A 17,190-nucleotide genomic window follows, 5' to 3' on the forward strand; every position below is an offset into this window, starting at 1 on the left:
GAGCGTGCCATCCCTTGACTACACTACTGCCAGAATAATGTGGAGGAAAATGACCCAATGTGGTCAAAATACCGCACAAGGATACACAGAAAAAAAAATTAGTAAAAAAGATTGTAAAATAATTAACAGGAAATTCTGATTATTTGGCAGCATGGAAAACTAATTCAAAACAAAGTCTCCTTTTATTACTTATTTTTTCAGTAATAAAAAAGCCACCTCCATCAAAAAACGACTTGCAAGCTGGCAACAGCTGGCTCATGGAAGCGTCTTTTTTTTTTTTCCTATTTCCACGATTTCCTCTGGAAGTGCCTTGACGAGTCGAGCAAATGCTGCTTCCTGGGGTCCACTGCTGATTGTTCCTCCCTCCCTCCCTCCCTCTTTGCCTGCAGCTCCCCTCCTTCCTTTACAAGCGTTGCATTTGTGCGCCATTCTCTCTCCGTGGCCTCACCCCTCCCCCTTGTACACACACACACAGAAACTGATGCAAGTTCCCCTATCTGCCAGAGCCAGTTCCTCCATTTAAGATGCTGACTTGTTTACCTAGACTCAACAAGTGATTTTTTTTTTTCCGCCGCTCCGTTCACCCACACTGGTGCGAGGCCTTCTTTTCTTTTTGACCTCCTTGATGGCAGGTGCATGAACTCTGGCTCCTCTGATTTGCGCTCACCGCACATGTTGGCAGAGGGGCTTTTTGAGTGAGGCGGGGGTAGCGGGGGGGCAGTTTTGCGGATGGCTGAAAGGTGAACACTTCGAGGAGGAAGACGAAGAGGAGGAGGCGAAGGGGTCAAGTATGGACTTGTAGGAACGCCGCGCTCAGATGCCGGGCAGGAGGAATGAACAAGACCAAGAGGTAACACAAATAGTGCGTTCAAACTTGTGTGTGAGTGTGTGTGCAGCAGAGGTTTTGAGGTCATGACTCATACGGTGTAAGGCAGTGTGGTTAAAAAAAAAGTGTTAATTTGTTTGGGGGTTTTTATGTTTGCATCAGCCGTTTAAGTGTTGCGGTGCAAAAGTAGTATCATAGGCCAGGTTGCATGCATGCACACACGCACATGCACACACACACGCGCGCACACTCACGGTCACAGCTAATTTATCTGACCTGCATATCAACATGTCACATTGTCTTCATAGTTCAACATTCAACAGTTCTGCGTGCCAACCGAGGTCACCTTTTTTGATTTCAAAATATTGTACTAAAAGAAAATAATGCGTTTCAAATTCTCAAGGCACACGGCCAAACAGATATTTTGTACATTTACTGAGGAAAAAAAAAGACAATCCCGTCATATTTTGACCTCCACTGTGTCAAATCTAGGCCTATTTGGTTGAAAAGGAAGCTACAGTATAAGTGGCAACACCTAAGAAGGGTTCTCAAATGAGGGTATGTGTACCCCTTGGGGGCAGGTGAGGGCACTTTAGGGACAAATGAAATTTGAACAGTGTTTCTGCAGGAATCAGCAAATCTAATGTGCGGCTTGCCGCGACAGAAACAGTGCTGTTTTCTTTTCAAATTAAGAGAAAATTAATTGCAGCATGAATCAACCTATCACTAAATTGTGCTTTTAAACAAAAAACATTGTATGCCTACAGATACAGATGCACATTATCATTAAAGATGCAATTTTCTGGCAGATGAGCCAGAAATTAAATCAAACAAATATTAAATCAAACATGTATGGCATAGTACAGTACTGTCTAAATAATTTTTCATTGAAAATCATTTATGTTTGTTAGGGCTGTGCTTCTCAACCTTTTTTTCAGTGATGTACCCCCTGGAAAATATCTTTTCAGCCAATGCAAAGCATTTTTGGGTAGGAAAAAAAAAAGACTTAAAGCATTCCTTCAGTGTCTGATTTATTATACTTTAGACCGCTTCAAACGTTATTTGTATTGGTCCACAAAATATAATCAACCTCTTTTGGATCATAGAAGAAATCTGTCATCAAAAAGAAACTGAATTATTAATAAACATTTTTCCACAAAAAAATCAATATAAAGTGTCAAACCTGTACTAAATAAATGATTGTGAATAAATATTTGTCCACAGAAAAATTCTAAACATAAAGCACCCTGTTTTGGGGTTACAATAGAGGTCTGGTCACAAAAATAAATCATTAACTTAATTATTAATAAATGTGTCCACAAAATGAATCAACATAAACTGTCGGACCTGTTCTCAATAGGAAATAATTATAAATAAATATTTGTCCACATAAAAATATTAAACTTAAAGTGTCCTCTTTTGGGATCATAGTAGAGATGTGTTCACAAAAATAAATCATGAACTTGACAGGTAACGAGCGGTGGCACATGACAATTGGGTCCAACTAGTCTAGTGTGGGGGAGAATCTGGCTTTTTACATGGATTGTATTGAATAACCTACTGAACATAAAATTTGTTTTATGATATTATTTTCCTGAAACAATGAATTAATTCACTAATTATTTTAAAATGATTTTTACACGTTTGTTTGTTTTACTTAAAATCTCGAGTATTATTTCCTGTTACGCACCTGAATAAATTCATCACTGCATCGATGGTTTTGCCTTCTGCCCCTCAGTTAACAGTTTGACCTTGTATTGTGGCATTTGCATGCCCTCCCCATGCCTGCACGTTCCAAAAATATTTTCCATGAGGACATAGTTGTTCTCAAACCAAGCGCCACCAAAAAAAATTCAACCCACGAGTTACGAGGCCAAATTTAAATGTTCTCATTAAATGAGAGGTTATAGACATTTTAAAATATTTACCTCTGCACCAATAAAATGACAACATACTTAAAAGTTAAAAACATAGCTGTCTTCACACCTGTTCCTGTCTTGTCCTCTGACCTTTGGCCTTTTTCTCTCTATGTTGACATTACAGTAAGTGTAATTTAGCGTAAATCTCCCTTCATATCCCATGAATCCCACCATGCATCTCTTCTATAGAAGGTAACTTTAAAAGGGTGCCAAATATCTTTTTGTTTATATGTTTTCTATGATGGATTAAAAAAAAAAAAGTAGTTCACAGACTATGGTCATGCGACGGTTAGGTCGAGGTTAGGTTAGCTGAGGTTGTTACGGCATTATTTTCACTAAAAGAAGCGAGCAGACTGAACCAACGTCCGAGTCCATCCTTGTTCACGCACAGGAATATTACTAAGATATAGAAGATCATGTCAAATTTATGATATCTCCATCTGATTCAATTAAGAGTATGGAAGGTATGCACGGTATGCAGCCGAGTGTTCTGGTTAGAGAACGTGAAAAGGTATTCCATTTTACTCGTTTATTAATTGTGGTCTTTTGGCATATGCACACAATCCTAAACTTGCTTAAACACGGGTGCTAAAAATGCATCGTGAAGAAAAGGAAAAACAACTGCTTTGAGCGCATTCACTACACTGGTGAGTCGTTCACTGACTGCTCACAATGTGGGAAATCTGAAACACAGTTAACTTAATGCGCAACAAATATATAACTTACGGATATGAACATAAGAAAATATGAAGAGCTCACAAAAGATGAGATTTATTCCGCTTTGCTATATTTTTTATATTGTTGCCAAAGTGTTGGTGCATCTTTTACGGGATAACATAGAAAATACTAGAATTTGAAAATTAAGCGTGCATCTTATACACAGGTGCTTCTTATATTTTGGGAAATTATGATATCTCATTCCTGTTTGTTTTTGCAAAGTAAAATATTAAAAATTGGTATTTTAGTTTAAGCAATCTTAACTATAGTCGATTTACTGAAGAAACTCTGGTAGTTTCATTTCATTTATAAAAATAATTTCCATGAAAACAATTTCAAATAGAAAAATGAGGCAAAAAAGTAAATATTGTGTCCCCCTCTTCATTGGTTTGATGCACATTAGTGTTGTGTTGAAAGGCTAAGAAGTGTCCCCTTCATGCAGGTTTTGAGGGTGCTGAAAGGGGGCCGGGGTGGGGGGGGGGGCACACAATATCTGCCTTCAAAGGGCCTTCAATTAATCAATTAAGGACAGAAAGCCAGGAATTTGCATATCCCTCCGCCTGTGTGGAAGCAGGAGAGGGAGGGTGAGGTTCTGTTGCCAGAAGTCCCGACATAGATGGGAAAAAGAAAGGGGGGTTTCCAAAGGGGGGAGAAAAAGGGAAGCAGTTTTCCGACTTCTATAGACTGCGGGGGGATGAAGAAAGAGGAAAAACGTAGACGAGGAAAAGGTGAACAACTTCCTCAGTCGCAACTCTATTCAGAGCGCCGCAAGTTGATCCTCAAGATGTTTCTCATCTGCTTTGTATGCGTGTGTGTTTACATTTGTCGTTAAATATAACATCAAAGAAAGACACCAAAACCATAAGTATTTAAAACAACTAACTTAGCCTTTCAGTCCGCTAGGTTAATGCTAACGCCAATTAAGTCTTGCGCTTGCTGTCCCTTTAAAGTTGTAGTCTAGTTTAACCATTTTTTGCACTTAAACAACTAAATAGCTTAGCCTTTCACTTTGCTCTTATTCCTAGCGCAAATTAGCCTCACTGTCGCATTGCCTTCAAAGCACCAGTCCGCTTTCTTAGCCGTTTTCAGCGCGAAAAAATACGACTTTCAATCCGCTAGCTTAATACCAGTGCTATTAGCATCAGCGTTGCAATAACTTTTCAAGTGGTAGTTCACATATTTAGCCATTTTTAGCAGTATAACAACTAAATAGCTTTCAGTCTGTTAGCTCAAAGCTAGCGCTAATTAGCCTCCCCGTCAAAGAGGTTAGGCCACTCCTTTTGCTTTTTCTGGAGTAAAAAGTTATTGATTTGATGAAAACAAAATTATTTACTTTTCAAGTATATGTAATACCTTTAAAAACAAATTTTGCCACTTGCTGTCGACTGAAAATGACATTACATGTGCTCAGGTAATAACCGTTTGCAGCTCTGCTAGCGAACGTCACATGACCAAACGCAGAAAACGAGTGATTCATGATTGGTCGTTATCTGAGCCTAGAGCACATGTGATGTCATTTTTAGTCGACAGCAAGTGGCAACATTTGTTTTTAAAGGTATTACATATACTTGAAAAGTAAATAATTTTGTTTTCATCAAATTAATAACTTTTTACTCCTGAAAAAAGCAAAAGGAGTGGCGTAACCTCTTTAACGGGGAGGCTAATTAGCGCTCGCTTTGAGCTAACAGACTGAAAGCTATTTAGTTGTTATACTGCTAAAAATGGCAAAATGGCAAAATTTGTTTTTAAAAGTATTTCCTGTACACAAAAAAATACTAGTTATCAAATTATAGACAAATTTGCACTGTTGAAAATGAGTAAATCATTTTAGTATCTCTTTGAAAATGTGAATATGAATATATCACTGGACTCAAATAATATTTCACTACCACTCATGTAAACATGTGTATGTTTGTGCGCGTTAGTGCATGTGTGCGTAAGAGAAGGGGATGTAGATCAGGCCATTCAGGGAACTTGTCGTCATTTCTCTGAACTCGCACAGTTTCCTGATAATGTCACAATATTAGTTAGCGGCAGTACAGTTGCACACACGTACGTGTGTGCACGCACATATTTCTACACGATATGAAGGAGACAAACAAATTACATAAACAGAACAGTTTGTTAGGTAAGCAGGCGCAATCGCGCTGTTTGACAATTTTCATTAGTCAAAATCTAATGAAATATGACACTAAAACAATAGCATATTCGGATGTTGATATTGTTGTGTTTATAAATTGTTGCGTGAAATACTGGAAGATTTAGCAATCGGGCGCGAAATAAATCATGATATAATTGAAAAATTAAGGTGGATAATTCATCAACATGCTCAATCCGAATGTAATTAATATTACCTTTAAGTGTTTTTGTGTTTCGCTTTAGTTAAACTCAAAGGACCAAATATGTGTAAAATTTATAGGTAAATACAAGTATAGTGTATTTGTATTTTTATTTTATATCATTATTATGAGAAAACCTTTTCAGGAACAATAGAATAGTACCAATTTTCACCAATATCACTGTATATATATATATATATATATATATATATATATATATATATATATATATATATATATATATATCCCTTTATGTTCTCAGGAAGCCCAATTGCGAGAGTCCTGGCGCGCTGAAGAGCAGGAAGTCGCCGCGCCAGAAAGTTCCGCACAGACGCAACACATGTCCCAATCCCCTGGACATCAGCCGGGCCTTGCAGGGCCCCCCGTCGGCCCCCAGCGCCAGCGCCGCCACCCTGGATGAGCTCATACTACGCTGCCTTAGCTGCTTTGGTCAGTGGCACGCATCTCTAGCACAACACGGTTATGTAAATGAGGGCCAAAGTGGGGTACGGGGGGGCGTACAATGGAGCTTCTTGTTCTGCTGAAGGCTTCTCAAACATTTTGGCTACAGGGACCGCTCACATTGGAGAATATTTCAAAAGACTTCAAAAAACTGATCAACCTTTAAAGAGCAGGTGTCAAACTTAAGGCCAGAGGGCCAGAACATGCAAATCATGTTCATTGACGTCATGATTCTTGCTAAATATACATTAAGCAGACATATTTGAATTTCATTCATTTTTTTAAAGAGACATTCAATTCAAGGTACTTATTGATTCATATTTTTTCTACATTCAAGACATTCAATCCCAAGTACATATCTATTTTTTATTCCATTTTTTCCAACTGTTGGGCTAAAAGGTCCTAAAATGGCTCATAGTAAATTAATTAAGTACTAAAGTAATCAATTAGTTGAGGTAATTATTAAAGTAATTGATTATTTCAGGTAAACAAGTACTAAAGTAATCACTTTAGGTCAGACAGGACCCTCTTATGTTAGAAATTGATTACTTTGGGTAAAAAAAAGTATTATAAGCAATCACCTACTTTCGGTACTAAAGTGCTAATGTAATAATGTAATATGTTACTTTCACGTGTCATTTTTTTTCAAATTTTTCAACTCCATTGCTTTAGGAACGCTCGTTTCAAGAAAAACGTAAAACAACGTTCGTACGTTTATATTCCGTGTTGTACACTTCAAAACAGTGAATTTCGTAGAAAATAGCCTAAAAATGAAACGGGCGCAGCTTCGCTATCTCCGACATCGCTTCTTTGTTTTCCAAATTCGCTTCAAATTTTCAAGGCTAAATCCATGTGTTGCGTTTCTACGCCAGATTCGGAGGGGAAGCTGTGCAGCCCGCGAGGGTCCCAGATGGTCCACATGACGCTGATGATGCACAGCTGGGTGGTCTCGTCGCAGACCTTCGCCCAGAAGCTCCTCGCCTTATATCCTAAGAGTCCTAACATATTTTACACACTCGGATGTCTAAAATAAAAATATATGCAAGTTGCTAAGGTTTAGCCGGTTAAACGTGAGCTTACGACAGCCAAACTTGACGCTCATCTTTTGAAAAACATATACTTTCAAATTCACACATTCTATAGTGTAAAACGATAGTGACCCCAAGTGGACAAGAATAATAACTGTACCTCATATGCATATTTTGTATTGGGCATTGTTTACATTCAACTCATCAAACAAACAAAAATAATCCACAAAGACAAACTAGGTAAATATAAAATGCTGATTTACAATTATATTTATGAAAAATATACATTTCCATATAATGCATATTCATTCCACAGAAGAAATCTCCAAAAGCAATCGTCCAGAGGAGCTTTTACGTCAGCATTAGTTTTTTATCTTGGAACACTACCACGGGTGACATTTTTTCCAGGGTGGCTTTGTTGTGGTTGTGTGATAAATACTGATCTTCACTGAGCCCGTTTTTAGGGGCTTTCGGTCTGGGTTTTTCAGCTCATGGTATGACGCGTTAGTTTTTGCGATTCTGAAGCCCACTTCACTTAGCCCAGTGTTTCTCAACTATATTTTGCCAGACCCCCGCTAGAAAAGAGAAAACCTTTTGCGCCCCCCCCCCCCCCAGTCAATGCACTGCATATAAATAAGATTATTATTGATGAAAATTGTTAAAGTATACCTACACATGTATCCTTTTTAACATTAACAACTGAAAAACGCCATATAAATCAACTTTCAACAACAGTTAATTATTTTCATCGTGTTTATACGGAATATAGCTTAGTCTAAAATGAAAAAAAAAAAAGAAGCAAGTGCACCAAAGTGCCTGAAACCATAAGAAAATGATGAAAATGATTACTTTATTGCAATTACATTATACATGACAAAAACAAAGCCTTTTCCTGGGATCATCCGCTCCCCCCCAGGGGGGCCCGCCCCACTATTTGAGAAGCACTGACTTAGCTTGACGGGTACCATTTAAGACGCCATTTCCTGACTCAACAAATCTGGCAGTAACGACAGTAGTCGAGAGTGCGGGCGAAAGGAATGAAAAAGTCTTGCTTAATTAGCGCTAAAATGCGATTTAGCAAGGGGAACTTTTTCACATTATGCCAACTAGGTAAAAAAAAAATCATCATTTGTAAATGACTGCTTGGATACTTAGGTCATGTTTGTGAGATTTCGAAATCATGAAGTGGATAAACAACCTCCAAAAAAACAAATCTGGAAGGAATATGTTCTTCTTGACAATCTCTCACATACAAAGACTGCACCCCCGACAAGCGAAGCCTGAGGCGGGGTCAAGTGTGCCATCTGGTCAGGTGAGCCACAAGCACTCCAGTCCTGACAGAACCGGTTCTTGCTCCCGCCCTGTTTTGTGCTTACTAAACACGCTCTTCCTGTGGCGCCCCGGCGGCCACAGGACCTGGATCGGAGAGTTCCCCGCCGTTTTCGAGGCCGAGCCCCTTCTGGAGCAGACCATGGGCGACCTTTGGGCTTTGGTGCGCTCCGACAGGGAAGAGGCGCAGATCATCGACACGTCGTGCCCGTGAGATTTTATTTCTTTGTTGTTGTTGGTGTTTTTTTTTTTACCACACTACGCTTCTGCTCAGGCTTGTTTTTAAATAAACAATCCCCATTTTGACTTGAACCTCACGATCTGGATTTGACGTAATGCATTAGTCAAAAGTACTCTCAGTTTGATTCGAATAGCTATTATACATATTTTTTTTACATATTTTCCTGCAGTAAAATCTCCCAAAACTGTCATAAAAATATACATGAAAAAAATGACACCTCAACTGCATTTGAATAAAAAATACTTTCACATGCATGGTGGGACCATTACTGGAATTTGTTTTCAATGTTCATTTCAAAAAAATGAAAGGGAAACAAAATCCTTGCATTTCCTTTAGCAGCTATCACTCTGAATTGTACTCGCTGCTAATTGGTCCTTGCTGTTCTTGCGCAAATAATCCGATTCGAGTTAATCTAGTACAGTGGCTATCAACCTTTTTTTATTTTAAAACACAATTTAGGAGGGATGGGTGTGTCCCAATGCCAAGTATCGGTATCTGGCCGATACCTGGCCTTATTTCAAGTTATTGCAATGGCTGCCCGTCCTATCACTCGACGGCTCTCTCGGAGCAGTTTTACAATCACAAATCGCAAGTAAAATACAATAATAGTGATAATAATAATTTCAAAAAATGCCATTCTTTTCCCAGAAGTCCCCACGTGAACGTGTCACAGGCCCGCTCGCCATCCGTCAAGAAGAGGAAGGTATCGCTCATCTTCGACCACATGGAAGCCGACGAGATGGCCGAGCACCTCAGCTATTTGGAGTTCAAGAACTTCTGCAGCGTTTCGGTGAGACCGTTGTTTTATTTGCGTTACTTCTCTGACAATATCAACTCGTATTGTATAGAACTCACATTAAATTGTCATTTTTTAAATTTTACGCTGTTCTCCTTACTTTTACAGTAATATTGGTACTGAGACCCCATTTAGCACATTTGATTTGATACATTTCAATTATAGCAGTGCAAATTGTGAATACAACATAAAAAACAAACTACCATCCAAAAACACATGAGGTTAACACTCCGTCCTACTTTTTTTTTTTTGGAGCCAAATGATGTACTCCTGATTAAATTTCGAACGAGAGTAACCTTTTTCCACTTTTGATCGTTTACATGACGGGTGTTCTTCCTTGACGTCTCGGTCAGTTCCTGGACTACCGAAGTTACGTGGTTCGAGGCTCCGTGAGGGACAATCCGGCCCTGGAGCGCTCTGTCATGATGTGCAATGGCGTATCGCAGTGGGTCCAGCTCATGATCCTCAACAGGCACACCGCCCAGCAGAGGGCGCAAGTCTTCACCAAATTCATCCAAGTGGCTCAGGTGGGCCGTCTAGCGAGAGTCATTTTCATCAAGCCTTTGAATTGCGATAGCATCACTCATATTAAATGCCTCCAACTATGATCCCAAAGACGTGATTTCAATGTCGTTTCACGACGTTATTTACGCGCAGAGACTCCGAGCGCTGCAGAACTTCAACACGCTCATGGCGGTCACCGGCGGCCTCTGCCATAGCGCCATCTCCCGGCTCAAAGACACGTACAACCTCCTGCCTCCTGACGTCACCAAGGTACTCTGATGATTTACAGTTTGAGCAGAACGGAGTTGAATACAGAAAGACTGAACAAGACAAGGTATATTAAACAAGACTATATTAAAAAAAAAAGTTAGAAGAAACTAGACCTAACGTAACAACGTTAGACCGAAGATAAGACCAAGCTGAAATAAAAAAGGCAGAACAAGACTAGACTCAAGTAAATTAGAGTAGAATAAACTTGGCTGGATTTAACAACACTCAAATACTGTAGATAAATTCGGAAAAAGTAACTGAGAGACTTAAGTCGAAACTAAACTGAAATAGGAGACTAAACAAGAAAAATAACTTGATTAGGCTAGTCTGGAGGAGAGAATACTGTACTAGACGACATAAAACTCGACTAGATGAGACTAGAGTAGGATCAACAAAACTAACCTAGACAAGAAAAAAACAGGTTATGACTAAGCTTGATTCAATGAGACGACAACCCCTGACAAGACTAGACTAGACTAAACTGTTGAACCAAAGATGAGACTAAACTGAAACAGAAGAAGTGAAACAAGATGACCCTAAACTAAATAAGAAAAAAATAAACTAGCCTGGGTTCAACAATACTTAAACAAAGAAGTTAGAAAGGAAATCTAGAACTAAGGACTAGAATAAACGGAATTAGGAGAAATTAAACAAACACTGCATTAGACAAGTCTAGTAGAGACATCACTGGACTAGATTGGACAACGATGGACAAGATTAGACATGAGACTAGACAGGCTGAGACTAGCCGAGTCTCGACAAAACTAAACTACACAATACAGAACAGGTTGAGAGTAAACTCGATTCAAACAGATGTCACAACACACTGCACTCGACTGGACTAGACTGAACACAACTTGAATGAAAAAGAGACAAAACAACGCTAACTGGATGAGACAACACTGGACTAGACGAGGCAACACTAGACTAGGTTTGACAAAACTAAACAAGACAGGACAGTTGCACTAGATTTGGATCGACGACTAAACAGCACAAACTGGATTAAGATGGACTAGATGAGATTACAATTAGTCAAAAAAACTAGGTTAGGAGGGACTACACAACGGACTAGTCATCTTTGGATGATACTAGACAAGATTTAAATGGACTACGCAAAAACACAAAACTATTTTAATGAGACTAAACTAGAAAAACTAAACTAGACTTAAAAAGGCTAAATAGTCCTTAATCTAACTAAACTACAAGAGGCTTAAAAATACTCAACTAAACGAGACGAGCTCTAACAAGAGTACATGAGACTAAACTAGTTTAAACCCGACTAAAGCGGACTGGTGTTGACGCCCTTTGTGCGCCGCCGACGTCAGGCACTGAGCGAGATGACGGAGCTCCTGTCGTCGCGCAGCAACTACAGCAACTATCGGCGTCTGTACGGCGAGTGCTCCGGGTTCAAGGTCCCCATCCTGGGCGTGCACCTCAAGGACCTGATCTCCCTCAACGAGGTCCTGCCCGACTACGTGGACGGCGACAAGATCAACCTGAGCAAGCTGCAGCATCTCCACAGCAACATCAACGAACTCCTGGAGCTTCATGCGCTCACGCCGCCCTTCGAGGCCAACAAAGACCTCCTGCATCTCTTGACGGTAGGAGACCCAGACCCGGACCTGAACCCGGACCACAACGAGGAGTTCCCATGGAACGTCGTCATTGATGTCCTAAATGTTTCAGCTCTCTCTAGACCTCTACTACACCGAGGACCAGATCTATGAACTCTCGTACACCAAGGAACCCAAGAACCCCAAGATCCAGGTCAGCCACCTTCATGATCAACAAAACACACACACACACACACACACACACACACAGCAGTGTGGGTGTGAACCCTTCGCAGGAAAAGTGCAAACGAAACCATCACACAACCACATGAAAGTGTCAAGTTGGGGTGTGACTCCGTGTGTGTGTAACTGTGTAACTGAATTTTTTTGTTTCATGGCCGCAGCCCGTCACTCCAGTTAAACCGCCGGTGGTGGCAGAGTGGGGGTCAGGGGTCACGCCCCGATTGGACCCCGACACTATCTCGAAACACGTGAAACAGATGGTGGATGTAAGTACGGCACAGGATTTGGGATGTTCTGTATTTGAGTGTTTGGTTACATGAGGGCAGATCAGTGAAATTCATGAGAGCATTTCAGTATTTGTGTGAGAGGATTTCAGTTTATACAGGCATATTTCTATTTGTCTCTGTTTCAGTCGGGTGAAAGAGGATTTCAATCATGTGTGATATTCTTTCAGTAGTGTCTGAGGGCTTTTATGATATTATATAGGAGCAGTTTAGTGTATACATGAGAGCATTTCAGTATTAAGTGTGAGAGGATTTAATTTCGTATGGGCAGATTTCAATTTATCTCAGAGTGTTTAAAAAAATGTGAAAGAGGATTTCAGGTATGTGTAAGAGTGTTTCAGTAGTGTGAAAAAAAGGATCTCAATATGTAAGAGTGTTTCAGTAGTATGTGAGAGCTTTTATGATATATGGGAGCAGTTTTGTGGAATCATTAGGGTATTTCAGTATTATGTGCGGGGGATGTCAGTTCATATGGGCAGATTTCAATTTGCGTTTTAGTAGTGTGAAAGAGGATCTCAATGCGTAAGAGTGTTTCAGTAGTGTGCGAAATGTTTTATGATGAAACAGTTGAAAGCAGTTCAGTGGTATCCATGAGTGCATTTCAGTATTGTGTGTCCAAGGATTTCAGCATAGTTTTCAATTTGAGTATGAGAGTGTTTCAGTAGTGTGAAGGATCACTTCACTTATGTGTAAGAGTGCTTCAGGAATACGTGAGAGGTTTCAGGATATTATTTGAAAGCAAGTATGTATGATGCGTGGAGAATTTCATTTTCATGACACCATTTCATTTGCGTGAAAGAGGATTTCAGTTGTGTGTTTCAGTCGCGTCTTGACAGAATTACAGCATGGTGTGTGAGAGGAGTTAATTGCTCTGGAGAATAGGATATGTTTCTGTCAGCGTATCAGTAGCTCACATGAGAGCATTTCTGCAACATGCGGAGGCATAAAAGAATAAGTAGTGAGAGAGAATTGCTGTGTAAGTGAAAATAATTTACGCACACTACTAAACTTCTCACGTGCATCACTGAAATGCTCTCACACGGCCTACTGTATTGCTCTCTCGCACATTAATGTAAAATTAACTCCAAACTGAAACGCTCTCTCGCCACACTACAAGGGTTTGAGAGCAAACCCTACTTGAATGCCTTCAACGCACAAATGAAAGAGAACTGCTCTCAAACACTTCAGTGCTCCCATGCTTGCTAGTGAAATCATCTCCCATGTTAGTGAAACGGAATCCTGAATCAATGTCACTGACAGGCCTTTAGCACACCTACAAATTTCACTTCCTTATTAGCGCAAAGCAGAAGTGGTCAACGCGCCATTCTCTTTGTCGCCCCCTTCAGTCCATCATGAAGAACTACGACCACAAACAGGACGGTTATATCCCGCTGGAGGATTTCGAGAAAATCGCCGCCAACTTCCCCTTCTCCTTCTGCACGCAGCAAACTGACAGGTAACTTTCCTTTTGATTAAACTAGCATTTACAAAATGACATAAATAAATAAATAAAATGTCGGCGCCTCTCAGGGAGGGTCAAATCAGCCGAGGGGAGATGACGTCATACTTCATGCGGGGGATGTCGGTGTGCGCCAAGCTGGGCTACAACTTCAACGACACGCACAACTTTCACGAGAACACCTACAAGAGGCCCACATTCTGCGACACCTGCGGCCGTTTTGTCAGTCTTTTCCACTGGTACAAAAATCATACGAATATGATCAGCAATGAAAAAATAAACATTGCTGTATCGTCTTACAGCTGTGGGGGGTCATCAAACAAGGTTACCACTGCAAAGGTAAGCTAGAATCACGTCCATTCAGTATAGCAACTAAGACAAAAATACGTCATTGTAATAATAATGTTTAAAGCGACAGAGCTACTAAAATATGTTTAACTACCTTTAAACCTACATAGAAGAAAAGAATAGTAACAATAAATAAGAATCAATTATATTTTCAGTGTGTTCTTGTTTTGGGTTTTTTTCTTGGGGGGGGGGTATCAATGCGTCTATTTGTTCGACTTTTGTGAGCACTGTAGCGACGACCAGAGGGCACCTCCATTCAGAGATAATGTACCCAAGAAAACATCAGAAATGATAATAATTAAAGCTGAATAAAAAGGTGCCTGTCTCAGAACTCAAAAGGCAGATCACATGTACATTTCAGAGCCCAAGATTGACTTTGGTGCATGAGTGTTTAAAATAAAAAAAAAAGGATAGTAATAATTAAAGCCGCGTTTCTTAACAGGCTGCGGGATGAACTGTCACAGGCACTGCCGGGATCTGGTGGGAATCGAGTGCTTGAAGAAACACAAAAACACCAGCGGCTCGTGCCCGTGCACCCCCGATTCTCGGGCCAAGGGAAACATGTGGAGTAGGTGCCACAACACACCCACCCCGACATCCCAACTCGGAACGCCAAGCGCCCACACCTGCGTTCTCCCCCGTCAGGTTCTGAGGAGGAGGCCTTCGTGTTTCCCCACGGCAACGACTCGGAACTCCACAAGGGATGCGCCCCCTTCAGGAAAAACGCAGACTCTGCGGGTCTGTGGGACCGCTCCACTCAGACGGACCCCGGCGTGTGGACCCCCCAGGAAAAGAAGGAGCGCAGGGCGTACAACCACATCCTTCCTGGTCAGGTGAGACATCTGGTTTCTGCGAAAATTAGGACATGTCAAATAAATGTGATTGCAAAAGTGCGCACACCCTCAAAACAGTCAGAACAAATACCTGCTTTTCTCAAATGCGTGTTTGTGTGTGTGTCAGGCCAACACGCTCCCCTCCTCCAGGAGTCGCGGGTGTTCCATGCCCATTTCCTTCCTGCAGGAGAAGCTGGAGGAGCTACACCTCTGCAAGGAGAAGAACCGGGAGCCTGATTGACCACGGGCCAAAGATGAACGTTCCACCGCACAAACGAACGAACGCATTCATCGGATTTTTGCTCGCCGTTTAATTTAAGGACAATGCGGTCGTATTACCTTGCCCGTCACATCCTTGTCGTCTTGTCTCTGGTGCTACGTTTCTTGGGAATGTCACGTGAGCAGTTTCCGAATCCAGGATTGAGTCCGTGGAGGGAAATGAACACTAAAGCAGATTTCCCATGATTTTTTTTTTTTTTATTTTCAAAGTGTGGCAGCTACCACAAACAAAACTTTGGATTTTGACATTTTAAAACAGTTCTCATGTGTGTTAATAAATTTGCTACATATTTTTTGTGAAAACATCAGAAGGATTAATAATATAATAAAACATCTTGAAATTAGCTTGTTTTAAGGGGGTAGCTCTATCTCTATAGTCAGCACACATCCCATCTCATATACGAAACCCCGCCATACGAAATGAATGTTTCGGATTTGGAATAATCAGGCAAATTCGTCGTATGGCGGGCAATAGAAACTTATGCTAATTAGCTAGTGCGTGCAAAACCCCAGGTAAAAACATCATTTTATATACATATTAAAAAACAGTAACAAAGTACTATGGCAAGTACTACTTACATATAATATACATGCATATAATTAACTAACATCACAAATATATAAAAAAAAATAGAGCCATATTCCATATTATGGCCATATTCCCTAGCTAAGGTAGCCTTGCCTGCTTTATCCTGATTATCTCCAACTTCGTTTCCATAGTAATCATTTTCTCCCTTTAACATCACTCGCAATCTTGGGACCCGTGGCTAACCAATCAAAGTTTGAATTGAGCAATAAAATGCATTGTAAATACGATATCGTAAGCAATCTTAGTGACGCCGACCAATAGCAGACCAGCGTCTTAGTGACGCCGACCAATAGCAGACCAGCATCTTAAGTGACGTATGCAGTGACGCATACGGTTCCGTATGAACACGGTGCGACTTGCACCGTGAAAGTTTGAAATCTGTGATTGTTGTTGATGCCGTAAAGCAGGAAAAAATGCCGAAACAAAGATATAAAAAAACTTGTGTTCCACTTTGTAACGTGAAAAAAACGTTAAGCTCGGGACGCCGTAACCCAGGGCTCCACTGTCCTGAAAAATGAGCGAAACCCCGACACATTGGATCCAGGTGTATACAACGGCATTTATTTTTAGAAAGACAAGAAACAGATCAGATTTTTCATACTGGTACAAAAGAAATCTTTTGGGAACGGAATCGAATTTAAACTACAGCAATCACAAGAGGATTAAAAAAAAAAGGAGGAAAAAAAAACTCAAAAAATGCCTTTACTGAATATGGTCAACATCTTAACACGACGGCTACTAAAATGGCAATGTGACAAAAAAAAAAAAAAAAGAAAAGTAAAAAGCATGCTTTTGTTCTCAAGCTCCCCCATCTAAATTGCTTACAATTCACCCGCGGCTACAAAGCACCATTCTTCTTCATCCACAAAGCGCTGGAAGCGTTAGCACGGGGCTAGCTAGCATCTACCACCATGCCACCGCTTTATATAAGACTGATTTGGGAGGGGGGTGGGGGGCAAGATGGTGAAAAATAGTGGGAAGTGACTGGGAGCACACAGGAAGTGGTTCAGGAGCGGGCGGGTGGCTACTGGGAGCCGGAAGACGAGCCTTGGCTGCCCTGTCCGGGGTAGCCGCCGTATTGGCTGTAGTACTGGTTCCACTGGCTCTGGTTCTGGTAGTACTGCTGCCACTGCTGAGCATACTACAACAAAAAAAATACATAAAACTTGCA

The 17,190-nt window shown here is 40.7% G+C and overlaps 1 protein-coding gene across 2 annotated transcripts; it reads left to right on the plus strand.

Annotated features, from left to right (window-relative positions):
• Nucleotides 1-497: 497 nt before the first annotated feature.
• Nucleotides 498-15,774, plus strand: rasgrp4 (RAS guanyl releasing protein 4). Of its 2 annotated transcripts, none has more exons than XM_088427418.1 (17): nucleotides 498-850; nucleotides 6,064-6,251; nucleotides 7,136-7,247; nucleotides 8,541-8,603; nucleotides 8,705-8,830; nucleotides 9,513-9,651; nucleotides 10,011-10,184; nucleotides 10,315-10,431; nucleotides 11,757-12,032; nucleotides 12,118-12,198; nucleotides 12,389-12,493; nucleotides 13,858-13,967; nucleotides 14,042-14,192; nucleotides 14,273-14,309; nucleotides 14,761-14,886; nucleotides 14,964-15,151; nucleotides 15,279-15,774. In XM_088427418.1, the coding sequence occupies exons 1-17, from the start codon at nucleotides 834-836 to the stop codon at nucleotides 15,390-15,392; spliced, it is 2,124 nt and encodes a 707-aa protein (XP_088283544.1). In that variant the 5' UTR covers nucleotides 498-833; the 3' UTR covers nucleotides 15,393-15,774. The 2 variants fall into 2 exon arrangements, with proteins under 2 accessions (XP_088283544.1, XP_088283543.1); XM_088427417.1 differs by having other exon boundaries at nucleotides 499-850; nucleotides 9,510-9,651.
• Nucleotides 15,775-17,190: the final 1,416 nt, after the last annotated feature.

This window comes from Hippichthys cyanospilos, chromosome 11, assembly GCF_059441005.1.
Source record: "Hippichthys cyanospilos isolate Australia breed blue-spotted pipefish chromosome 11, RoL_Hcya_1.0, whole genome shotgun sequence".
Classification (NCBI taxonomy): Eukaryota; Metazoa; Chordata; class Actinopteri; order Syngnathiformes; family Syngnathidae; genus Hippichthys; species Hippichthys cyanospilos.